The sequence below is a fragment of the Nicotiana sylvestris genome, chromosome 12 (genome assembly GCF_000393655.2).
Source record: "Nicotiana sylvestris chromosome 12, ASM39365v2, whole genome shotgun sequence".
Taxonomy (NCBI): domain Eukaryota; kingdom Viridiplantae; phylum Streptophyta; class Magnoliopsida; order Solanales; family Solanaceae; genus Nicotiana; species Nicotiana sylvestris.
In genome coordinates, this window is record NC_091068.1 from 103,085,798 (window position 1) to 103,099,077 (window position 13,280).

At 40.8% G+C, this 13,280-nt stretch overlaps 1 protein-coding gene across 1 annotated transcript; it reads right to left on the reverse strand.

Annotated features, from left to right (window-relative positions):
* Nucleotides 1–337: 337 nt before the first annotated feature.
* LOC104237411 (uncharacterized) lies at nt 338–5,746 on the reverse strand. Its single transcript, XM_009791565.2, has 2 exons — nt 5,304–5,746; nt 338–818 (listed from the first exon to the last, which is right to left on the reverse strand). Exon 1 carries the CDS (start codon nt 5,671–5,673, stop codon nt 5,323–5,325), a length of 351 nt encoding a protein of 116 aa, XP_009789867.1. The 5' UTR covers nt 5,674–5,746; the 3' UTR covers nt 338–818; nt 5,304–5,322.
* Nucleotides 5,747–13,280: the final 7,534 nt, after the last annotated feature.

Sequence of the window (13,280 nt, forward strand, 5' to 3'; positions counted from 1 at the left end):
ATACAAAAGCCTTCTGCACAGACTGGCAGTCTGATCAAGATCACCACCCCTTATGGATGGAATTTGCTTATGGAAATACACAAGGGACCTGGGGGTGGGGGGGGAGAGGGGGGGGAATTGTTGCTGCTACCAGATTCAACTTAGGAAATGGAAAGAAAATAAAATAAAATTCTGACAAGATGCATGGCTACTCCACAGCCCTCTCCAAAATGAATCCTCAAATTAGTTTAGCATAGCAAAAAAAATGCTTTAGACACGGTTGCTCAATGCAAGACAGAACTATATGGAAAATAATACTCAGATTGAACTGAAATTGATCTGGAGATGGTCACGGATCTATCAGAAAAAAACTGGCGAAACATAGCCATGTAATTGACAAACCATATCCATCAGAACAAAGAGGCATCACTTCACGGAAACAACTTAAGGCCACATGGATCACCATTCTAGTATGAATCCTAAGGGTGATATTGGCCAAAAGAAACAGGGACAAAACTGAAAGATGTATACAATACAGAGAGACTGTTTGAATTCCCCCTCTTTTATCAAGAACTGTTAAGGGAAATTGCAATGCAAATTTGTAACCCCTTTTGAACAGGTCAGTACTCCCTTAGTGCTACTCTTTTATACAATAATGTAATAACTTGTTACCTAATCAAATTGTTGGTAGATTTAAGAAAATAGGGCGAAAATAATTAATGCATGATTGCACACACTCAACTTACTAGACCAACAGGGTGAACCTTACTCCTCAACATGTAGCGTGTGAGCGTATCCTTCGCATGAGACTTGGCCCTTTTACCCAACAATCAAGTCCACTGAAGAAGCATTAGCAACTGTTTTAGTTAAGAACAAACTCAGCCAAATTCACATATACTAGCCACCATGATTGTTCTCAAACTTATTGAAATCCACAACTAACAGCGCTCTAAGCCCCGAAGAATTAACCAACTTTATAAAACATACAAAAGCAATTAAATCTCACCTTGTTAAATATACAAAACCAACAAAAATCTAACAGAACACAAACCAGTTGTGGCACCTCTTTTTTAATATTTTGGATATCAGATGATATCAAGGTCACCACAAGAACTGCTATGATGTTGGAAGAGAGGAGATGAGGAAACACAAGGCAAAATGGTGGAACTGCATACCAGCCTGCATCTGGTGGACTGTATGGACAGAGAGAAACAAAAGATGTTCTGAAGACATTGCCTATCCCAGTCAGAACGTCAAGTTTAACAGTATTCTTCTTTGTTTTTGGTGCAGCTAGTAAGTGACACTAGACAAATAGAATTTGTCAATTCCCTACAGGAATAGAAGGGAACACTTTTGCCCTTCTTTTTTTTTTTTTTTTTTGAGAAAAAGAAGGGAACACTTTTGCTTTTTTTTTTTTTTTTTTTTTTTGAGAAAAAGAAGGGAACACTTTTGCTTGTTGCTATACATGTGGAAAATATGTCAGCACACCGGCCAGTCTTGTTCATAGTGGTTGAGAGAATCCTCTTCATACCACTAGGTCAAGAGTTCGAGACCGATAAGATGCCAAACAAACAAAAAAATATGTCCCATCTCACTAACTTTCTGTGCAAGTCGTCCAACTCTTAACTCTATGTCCCAAGACATTGTCCACGAGCAAAAACTGACGGATGGGCAAGTGGTAAGACTCTATGCTGCGCGGACTCTCCGAAACACTGCCGCACCCATATCGGATTCTCCAAAAATACACTGCTTTTGGAGAATTTGACACACACCCGACAACATTTTCGGAGAGTCCGAGCAACATAGGCAAGACTCACAGTGAACCCCACCACTTGCACAGACCTTCACTCATACATCCAGCCGATCAAGCAACCTTGAGCTCATACAGATTTTCTAGCTTAGAACACAAGGACTCGAGTTTACTCATGGTATCTCAAGCAGTATATCGCGAGACCTAGTGATTAGACCACTTGAGAATACGGGGAGTTACCATAGAAAGAAAGATCAACCTATAAAGGCAAGATAACTTCTTATAAGATCTTATCTCAACTAGCTAGAACATGTAGGTGGTACACTTAAAAATAAGTGGCATTACTCCAATAAACAAGATTGCTTTGTTATGTGCCAGTTAATAGGAGAGGGTATACTTGTCTTTGCATGTAAATAAGGAGGTCGTATTAGTCATTGGCTGATAAGAATTAGTTACGCAATTAGTTAATATGAGCTGACTGATTAGTTGAATGGTTATCTGGGCAGTTAGAAGGAGGTTAGAGGATTAAGAGATATAGAAAGGGGATATCGTTGTAATAGGGGATTCATTGTGATTTGATGCTGAAATTGATTTCCTCCTCCTCTATCTCTATTACGTTCTTGTTATCGACTCCATCGCGACACCGGCCAGTCCACCAAAAATCTATTCAGGGACCATTCCTGCTTTTGGCCCCTTAGGATTTTCTATCTTTTATGTTTGAGTTGTAACAATGGTATTAGAGCCTTTCGGTTCTCGTACAATAATGACTACCATGGAAGATGATATCAACTCGGAAGATGATATTCTATGAAGAACTCAGAGAAGACATTGACAACATCAAGAAATCCATGATTGACATAGCTCGGAAGCTTGTTGAGAGCTTGGAGGAGATTAAAAGTATGCTGGTATCCTACATAACAGGAACAAGATCGCAGGTCGGTGGTGAAGTTTCAAGTACTAGCAGCAAGTTGAATCCATACTCGCTAGAAGCCACAAAATGGAGCCTGACAGAATCATACTCTTCAAAAGGTACATGAATTTGATATACAATCTTCTGTAGTTATAGGTGATGGGCAAGAATAAAATCTTGAGAGTAATGGGGAATTTCAACATGATGAAGGAGACAAGAAGATCTCAGAGATGACTAGAAAAAGGCTTCATCGCATGACTGGGAGGTGTTCCATGAAATTTCCCATGAGTTCGATGAAATTCCTCAGTCGAATTTATGTGGTAAAATGGTTTTATCTCAAGGCTGGGAAGTCTTCGATGAAATCCTTCAGTCGAATTTGTGTGTTAGTTACAGAAATAGTTTGATTGCTGAAGATAAAGATGGTATTTCATGGAATTTAATGATAGGAAGATGTGTGCAAACTCGTATTTTCGACGAAGATTTGAACTTGCTTAGGCAGATACTAATTGTTAATGTCGAGCCTTTGAAAGTTTCCTTGTCAGTAATTCTGCTTCTGCCTGCATTTGGTCAGTTAATGACACTACTTATGAGGAAGCATCACCATGCATATGTCGGTAGAACAGAGTTTGATTGCAACATGTGTATAGCTAGCTCACTAGTTAATAGTGATTCTCTAGTGAACAAGGAATCGATGAGAATATCGTTGGTGGCTTGGTGCATCTTCAAATTTTTCTGACTTCTAGTTGTTCACTATTCCCACTTAATCCGGGAGGAATCAAACTAGAAGAGGAGAGTGTATTTGGTAGTTTAAGGGATCTTGGAGAAGATAGTCACAGTGAATATGAACCATTTAGCAGAAAAAGATTACGGAAACAGCATAGTTATGATGACGATTGGGAAGAAGACACTAATGAGGAGGTGGAGTTACTTCTATACTTTGAACATTGTAAGAAGGCTCCTCATCGTCACAGGGATGGTTCAGTTAATAAAAGAAACGAGCTCAAGAATGTGCCAATTTCTGCGCGGCCAAAAATGCAAGAAGCTTTTCAGCCGGGCGTGACTCTACAGCTGCTTGGAAAAGACATTTTCTATGTTACAGTACGCTTAGCAGAGTAACCACAATGGAGCATGATGGATACTCTTGCAATAGAGATTGACTTTCATGACACAAGCAGTGGTCCTCGAGTCCCTGCGATCACTGATTATTTTGCTTTCACAATGGCTTCTTTAAGCGAAAATGAAAGTGTATTTGCAAATCCATGTAATGGTGAGAAGAACATGAGTAAACTCATTTATTGTTCTTTCAGTAGTTGGGCTAATAACAGAGACTGGTCAATCCGCTTTGAAGAGGAATAAGTAAGAGCAGATGCAATAGAAATTGGTTGGGTAGCTACCATAACAAGTTGTAATTTTCTTAGCATCTTTGCTGAGGGTTGTCTACAACAGTTTGGAGATACATCTAATCTTCCTGATTTACTAGTTTTCCTCTCCTCACATGGCGACATGGTTTTGGAGCCTGAAGTAGTGTTGGATCAGAGGACAATTCTCATAGACAATCAACAAATCACTCAAGTTCTGATCAAATGGTTCAATTGTCTACTTGAAGATAGCACTTGGGTGAAGTTAACTCTTTTTAGCAGCAATTTCTTGATTTGTCCTTGAGGACAAGAATTTTTAACAGAGGGGGTATTTGTTATGTGCCAGTTAATTGGAGGGGTATACTTGTCTTTGCATGTAAATAAGGAGGTCATATTAGTCATTGGCTGATAAGAATTAGTTAAGCAATTAGTTAATGTGAGCTGACTGATTAGTTGAGCTGTTAGCTGGGCAGTTAGGAAGGAGTTAGAGGATTAAGAGATGTAAAAGGGGAGAACATTGTAATTGGGGATTCATTGTGATTTGATATTGAAATTGATTTCCTCCCCCTCTATCTCTATTACGTTCTTGTTATGGACTCCATCGGCGACGCCGGCCAGTCCACTGGAAATCTGTCCAGGGACCATTCCTGCTCTTGGCCCCTTAAGATTCTATCTTTTTTGTTTGAGTTGTAACATATTTCCTAGGTGCATTGCCCTTGCCCCAGCCCCCTCTATTTCTAGAGAATGAACCTTAAAAGTTAATTTATTGCCTAGTGCAGTCATTAGACCACATTCAACGACAAACAAGTAGCAAACACATGTAGCCTGGTGTTATTCCACAATTCCTTTTGCTCTAAGCAAGTACTTTTGCTCTAATGCAACAGGCATATTTATAGAGGACACCCAACCAGTTCGGGATTGAGGCATAAATTTAACTTATCCGAAGAACCATCATACTTGAATCTTCCCAAATACACACACAAGCTAAGCTGCTACTTATATATATACACACAAGCAAATCACGTAAGACGATCCAATTAAAACTTACTGTATGAAACACAAAATATAAAGCAAAAAATTACACATCCAGAGGTGAAAATGAAAAAAGAATAACATAATCAACCATTGTCATTAAAACTGAACATAAAACAGTAAGCTCGAATTTCAGGTCAAAGTTAAAAGTCAATAACATTTATTTTCCAACTCTCTAAAAACCACAAACTATCAACAAGGATAAACTATCCCCAATTTATCGAAAACCCCTAATTTGACAATCCAAAAAAGGAGCGAAATTCAAAAACCATACCCAAAAATGATCCACAGATTCATTCATCAATGGATTGGATTTGAGCAGAAGATGATTCAAGTTCGAGGCGTTTTAGGGCTTCTTGATGGGCCCAAGTTTCAAGTGTGAGATCGGGCTTAGCGTTGAGGCCCACACCGAGGATAACGATAGTGAAAAAGCTGGTGATGTAGCAAGGGAGTTCCCAATCCTCCCATTTCCGGGATTGTCCAGGTGGTGGTGGGACCCGGTTGAATAGGTATCCGTTGGGCCGATCTTGGTGACCCGCAGTAGTAAACGGGTTCAGGCCGTGGCCTCCTCTTGTTCGGAGGGCCGAACTAAGACGAGCTCGTAGCATGCCGGCAGCGGTCGCGAAGGGTTTCGCGGACGGCATCGTTGGCCAGGTGAAAGGAAGTGTGTGAGAGACCCGAGTGATTCGCTCCTGTGTGTATTTGTGTGATTGGATCCTATGTGCTGTTCACTATAAATCGAAAACACTGTCATTTTTTGCCAAGTGTTTTTAACTACAAAAATTTATCCGCACTCGGAAAAAAAAAAAAAACAAGCCTTATGCCTTTTATGCACCATTTATCCCTTTAACTTTGATTACTTTATATGTATTTTTACTTTGACTTATAGTATCTAGTGGAATAACCATTTTGATTATATCGCTTATTTTGATGTAAACACAATATAGAAATAATAAATTGTGTATTTTTATTTTTTTTTGTGATAGTAGTGTAACACCAATTATTATACGTGGAATGTCCTAATTTTATTAGAGAGTTCCCAACATAAGAATCACTTTTCTTTTTACTACAAGTTACTGCTTTTTGTATAAGGTTTTGAAAAGATATTTGAGGAATAAAATGTTGGTAATTAAAGAATCAATATTTCTTCTAATTCTATGTTTCTGGAGATTTTTTAGAAAAACTCTCAAGTCTTCTTCTTCATTAACTGTATAAAAAAGTTTGTAGGCATATAAAATTTATTGGGATTAAATTTATAAAATAATTTGGACTATATTTTAAATTTAATATATATTAGTTCAAATAAATTTACTGGGCTAATATAATTAGATTATTATATAAGTCCAAATGCATATGAGTTAAATAAATGAGTCCAAATCCATTGGGCTAGCCCATTTAATTGGGCTAAAGTGAAGAACCCACTTCATTAAACCCAAGATATCATCTTCCTAGAGGCCCAGTTTGGTGTCACGTGTCAAATGACGAGGCACGCCAAGTCAAACGGAAGAGTCAATAGGATCATGTCACGTGTCAAAATGACAAGGCATGCCCAGTCACACTGAAAGGCCAATGAAATCGCGCCACGTGTGCAAGTGACATGTTCTGGCCAATCAAATGCGGCCATGTCACACTTCAATTTGATTGGTCGGAAAGAGTTTATTCTTATCACAACTCCTCCCTCCCACAACTATAAATAGGGGTCTTCATAACTCAGAAAAGACACCAGAAGTTATAACAAGAAGCAAGGAAGAGCTCGTGGATCAAACGCTGCAAATTCCTCCACAAGTTTCAGGCTTCAAGTTCAAGTTCAAGAAATCAAGTGCAAGTTCAAGAACGAAGAACAAATCAAGATCAAGTTCAAGCAATCAAGCTCAAGCTCAAGAACAAGATCATCGTTCGAGACAACAAATACATATTCAAGATCAAGCTCAAAGGCCCTTGAATTTATTTACTATTGAAAAGTAGAATCAGAGGATTCATAGAGATTGTACACTCAAATATTCGAAATTAAATACTACGATTGTTGTGATATTTTCGGTCTTGATTTTATTTTCTCGATCCAAATTTATTGTCTACAAATTCTGGCACGCCCAGTGGGACAATCTCTACCTCTCATCTCAACTTTTCAATCACCAAAGTTCAAGAACATTGAAATGGCTTCGAAGAAAATCAACTCCAGATCAACATCCACCAAGGCTGCTAACTCCAGGTTCTATGCTGATGTGGAAAGCATCCTCGATGTCACCTTTGGAAGCTTCGGACCAGTTACGAGGAGCAAAGCAAGCTCTTTAGGATAACAAGCACCCCAAGTACCGTCTGCATCAACCCCTATTTTTGGATCTTCATCCTCAAAAGGAGCAAGATCTTCCACAAACGTATCTGAAGGAGGAAGCGATGTCGCTGAAAAGATCAAGAAAACTCTTGCTCTGCTTGACCTCTCCGGATCCAAGCACTATGTTGTGAAGGAAGATGATGATGCTTCAAGTGATGGATCCTCCCCACTTACACCACATAGCGTGAGCCAATCAAGGATCAATCTGTGTGAAAATCCATGCTACTCTCCGTCGTCCACGACAATCATACAAGCCATGTTGACAAACACTTCATCTATGGAGGAGCAGTTGGCAAACTTGACGGAAGCAATCGCTGGTTTGACCAAATGCATGCAAAATCAAGAGGCTAGAATTGACAAGCTAACAGACAGGGTGGGGATCTTGATGGAAGAAGAATCCACCCATGCACCTGGCAAGCTCCCAGAAGTTCTAGAGAGTGACTCTCCCCCAAGACAAGCAGCATTCACTAAGGCTATCCCTGTCTCATCTAAAGGGATGATTCCAATCGATCAACTGAAGGAGTTCATTGAAGGAACCATTAAGAACAAATATGAAGTTGCTGCCAAATCCTCCCTTACATATGCAAAGTCGTACACTGCAAGGATCGATATGTTGAAGATGCATGCTGGCTATCAACCTCCGAAGTTTCAACAGTTTGACGGTAAAGGTAACCCAAAGCAATATGTTGCGCACTTCGTGGAGACGTGCAATAATTATGGGACTTATGGAGATTACCTCATCAAGTAGTTTGTCCGCTCGCTAAAAGGAAATGCTTTTGACTGGTACACGGACCTCAAGGCTGGATCTATCGATAGTTGGGATCAACTAGAACAAGAATTCCCCAATCGATTTTATAGCACAAGATGCATGGTAAGTATGATAGAGCTTACAAATACTCGTCAACGAAAGGGGGAACCAGTTATCGACTTTATCAATCGTTGGAGGAATGCAAGCCTCAACTGCAAAGACAGGCTTAGTGAAGCTTCAGGCATAGAGATGTGCATCCAAGGCATGCATTGGGGATTGCGCTACATCTTGCAAGGTATCAAGCCTAGCACATTTGAAGAACTTGCAACTCGTGCCCATGACATGGAATTGAGCATGGCCTCCGCCGGAAATGAAAGGTTGCCCATCTATGAACCTCGCAACGCGCGAATGACAAGCAAGAAATCAGGAAGTGGGGCAAGTTCGTACCCAAGTCTGAAAGCAAAGAAGCTATGAATGTCAATACGTCACCTATGAAGTTCACGACGAAGGTGAGCAAGAATCAGAGTATGAAATCCACTTCTTTTCTAGACAAGCCAAGTGGAAAGCTGACTCTAAAAGAAATGCAGGAAAAAGAGTACCCTTTCCTGGATTCTTATGTGCCAGCCATTTTCGAAGAACTCCTCGAGTTAAATCTCATTGAGCTTCCGGAGATGAAGCGACCAAATGAAGCTGGGAAAACAAATGACCCGAACTACTGCAAATATCACCGACTTGTAAGCCACCCTCTGGAGAAGTGCTTTGTCTTCAAGGATAAAGTTATGGATTTGGCTCACAAAACGAAGATCGTGCTTGAAGATGAGAAAGCAAGCGTAAAACAAGTTTCTATCACCTTTGGCTCATTCAGTCCGGATGACTTATGTGGTTTTAAAGAAAGTAAAGATGAAGAATTACTAGGGAGCGACAAAGCTGAAGTCAATCAACCTGATGACGATGAAGGTTGGACATTGGTGACTCGTCGTAGGCACCACAAAAGGAGCCCACGAAAAGAATCAATAGAACAACCAACAAGGAAGATGATGGTAAAAAGACCAACGAAAAAAATCCAGTTAGGCATTTGAAGAAAGCAAAAGTAGAGATGTACCATTCTCAAAAACCACGAAATCCAGTGACCTTGGAGGAGTGTTTACCAAGTTAGTTCCGCACGAAGATTTCCATGAGGGCATTGATGCCTCTTGTTGCCATTCTGATAAAGAGGAAGAAAAGAGTGATGACCTACCGTTGGAACCATCTTCGAAAAAGCCCATCGAGTCCACTCCTCAAGAAGTTAATGCTTGTGAGGAAAAGGTCACGTTCACAAATGACGATCTTTTGCTAGGTGACACTCCTCATAACCGCCCATTGTACATGGTTGGCTATATGCGCAATGAAAGGGTAAATCGGATTTTGGTTGATGGAGGATCCTCAGTGAACATTTTGCCAATCCACACTGTGAAAGAACTTGGTATTCTCATGAACGAACTCTCAGAAAGTCGTGTGATCCAAGGATTCAACCAAGGGGGGCAAAGAGCCATAGGCGCAATCAGGCTGGGAATCACTATTGAAGATATGCAATCAAGTGCATGGCTATATGTGATCGACGCGAAGACTTTGTACAATGTTTTGCTTGGGAGCCCTTGGATACATGAGAATAAAGTAGTTCCATCTACCTACCATCAATGTTTAAAATACTACGAGGGTAAAGTCGAGAAGACGGTAGTTGTTGATGATGAGCCATTCACCAAAGCTGAGTCACACTTTGCCGATGCAAAGTTCTACTTGAAGAACCGCATTGTGAAGGAACTGAAAGTTGATGATGGTACGAAAAGCAAGAATGACGAACCCATAACTAAAAGAGCTGATGTGACTATTGGTAAAGCCAAAACTGTTACTGAGGAGGTACCCACCAACGTGAATAAATCTCATAAAGGGAGTATTGCGTCTTATGGAAAGAAAGTAAGTCATGCACTCCAATATGTCCCTAAAAGGAAGAAAGACGAGAGCGGATCACATAATCTCCAAACCAAGACGCTAAGGGAGTTAACTCTTCCGATAAAACGAATTGAGGCAGTAAAGTTGTCCTCAAAGCCGCTTATAGGGTTTGTAGCCCAAAATCGTTTGCAGAATGTGGCACTCCCTACAAAGCGAACATATGAAGGTTTCGATCCTAACGCTTACAAGCTATTTGCAAAAGCTGGATACAATCCCAATGAGCCGTCAAAGTTAGGGAAGCTCCCATCAGAAGCTGCAACGAGGCAACCACGTAAAGGTCTGGGATACAAGCAACCGTCACCAGTGCGCATCTCAATAAGAAGGGCGAGTAGCAATTATATCAGTGTAGAAGACGAATCTGCCGCTTCTAACAGGCCTTCTATCTTTGATCGGCTTGAAAAATCAACTGTGAGAACTTCTGTATTTGAGAGATTGAGTCCATTAAAGAAGGGGAATAAGTTCCACAGAAATCATTAAAATACAAGAACACACGCTTCACCCAAAATTTAGGAGATCTCTAAGGATTTCCAAAGTTTGGTTCCTTCTAGAATGAGGCGACAAACAAAACTGGTGGTTTCATATGAAGGAGTACTGAAGGTAAAGCCATAAACTATGGTCTACACTAAGGAACGTGATGAAGATGAAGAAAGTGTAGGTTCTTCGTATCATGTCACTGTACAAGGCGAGAATGGTGTTTCGTCTTCGATGGGAGATAATGCTGAATTGGAGGATGTTTCGCCGTGTTATCACATATACTTCAATGATGGGGACCCCCAAGAAGATGAAGATGCGAAAGATGCTCCACCTGAACTTGAAGAAGGAGTGAAGACGACAGTTGATGCCTTAAAAGAAGTTAACCTTGGCACCGATGAGGAACCAAGACCCACCTACCTAAGTGCTTTACTAGAAGCTAATGAAGAGAGCACTTATATTGAGTTACTCAAAGAATTCAGGGATTTCTTTGCTTGGAGTTACAAAGAGATGCCTGGCTTGGACCCGAAAGTAACAGTCCATCACCTTGCAGTAAAAAATGGTGCTCGCCCTGTTAAACAAGCTCAAAGGTGTTTTAGGTCGGACTTGGTTCCCCTGATTGAAACTGAAGTTAACAAACTCATTGAAGCTGGATTTATTCAGGAAGTTAAATACCCAACATGGGTTTCAAGTATTGTCCCTGTAAGGAAGAATGGCCAGATTCGAGTATGCGTTGACTTCAGGGACCTCAATAATGCATGTCCCAAAGATGAATTCCCGCTTCCTATTCCAGAGCTGATGATCGATGCTACTACTGGTTACGAGGCAATGTCTTTCATGGACGGTTCGTTGGGCTATAACAAATATGCATGGCACCAAAAGATGAAGAGCTTACTGCGTTTCGCACCCCTAAGGGTATTTATTGCTACAAGGTAATGCCTTTTGGCTTGAAGAATGCTGGTGCTACTTACCAAAGGGCTATGCAGAATATTTTTGACGATCTTCTCCATAAGAATGTCGAATGCTATGTTGACGACTTGGTGGTGAAATCAATAGAGAAGGACGACCACATGAAAGACTTGAGGATGGTATTTGAATTGCTCCGGAGGTACCAACTTAGGATGAATCTATTGAAATGTGCCTTTGGAGATACTTCTGGAAAGTTCCTTGGTTTCATTGTCCGACATCGAGGGATCGAAATTGATCAAACCAAAGTGGATGCCATTTTGAAAATGCCTGGGCCTCGAGATATCCATGAATTGAAAAGTCTGCAAGGAAAGCTAGCATACCTTAGAAGATTCATATCAAACCTGGCTGGGAGGTGCCAACCATTTAGTCACCTCATGAAGAAAGGCGTTCCTTTCAAGTGGGATCAAGCTTGTAGCAATGCCTTCGAAAGTATCAAAACCTACTTGATGAAGCCTCCAGTTTTAGCAGCTCCTATACCAGGAAAGCCATTGATACTATACATTGCGGTGCAGGAAAGGTCTGTTGGAGCACTATTGGCCCAAGAAAAAGTGAGGGGAAAGAAAACTCTCTTTACTACTTGAGCAGGATAATGACACCTAACGAGTTGAACTATTCACCAATAGAAAAGTTGTGTTTGGCGCTAGTCTTCTCAATTCAAAAGTTGAAGCACTACTTTCAAGCTCATGTTGTCCGTCTTGTTTCTAAAGCAAATCCCATCAAGTTCGTGATGTCAAAACCTATTCTTAGTGATCGACTAGCGAGATGGTACCTCCAATTTCAACAATTCGAGATTTTGTACATCCCTCAAAAGGCTGTAAAAGGACAAGCATTGGTAGACTTCTTGGCAGATCATCCGATACCTGATAACTGAGAGCTAACTGATGAAGTACCAGATGAGGACGCAATGGTCGTTGAAGTTCAACCTCTATAGAAGATGTACTTTGATGGTGCTGTGCATCGTGGGGAAGCCGGGGCTGGCGTAGTATTTGTCACTCCTCAAGGTGAAGTCTTGCCCTACTCCTTCACCTTGACACAACTCTGTTCCAACAATATTGCTGAATATCAAGCATTAATACTTGGGCTTGAAATGGCCGTTGATATGAAGCAATTGCAATTGCAAGTCTTTGGTGAGTCCCAGTTAGTGGTCAATTAGCTTTTGGGTAGTTACGAGGTCAAGAAGCCTGAACTATGGCCATATCATGATTACGCAAAAAAGTTGATCGGGTGGCTCAGCGATGTGACTATTCAGTATGTACCAAGGAAAGAAACTAAGAAGGCTGATGCTTTAGCTGCTCTAGCTTCATCATTAGCCCTGCCTGACCAAGCGCAAGTTACCGTCTGCCAAAAATGGATAGTACCGCCGCCAAATGAGGTCGAAGGTGAAGATAACGAACTCAAGCATCTTGTTGCTGTTTCTGAAGTTGAGAAAGAAAAATGGCGACAACTCATTATCGACTACTTATGCTATGGGATACTTCCAGAAAATCAAAGGGGAAGGACTGAAATCCGTCGTCGTGCACCTCGTTTCCTTTACTATAAGGATACTCTATACAGAAGGTCATTCGAGGGAGTACTCTTGCGATGCCTAGAAGAAGAAGAAGCTCTCCAAGCTTTGCAAGAGGCACATTCTGGGGTATGTGGGTCACACCAGTCCGGACCAAAGCTCCACTTCCATATAAAAAGGATGGGATATTATTGGCCAACGATGGTAAAAGATTGCTTGGACTACGCTCGAAGATGCA

Excerpts from the sequence above, each read along its gene's own strand:
- LOC104237411 (XM_009791565.2), bottom strand. The coding sequence starts at position 5,673 with ATGCCGTCCGCGAAACCCTTCGCGACCGCTGCCGGCATGCTACGAGCT.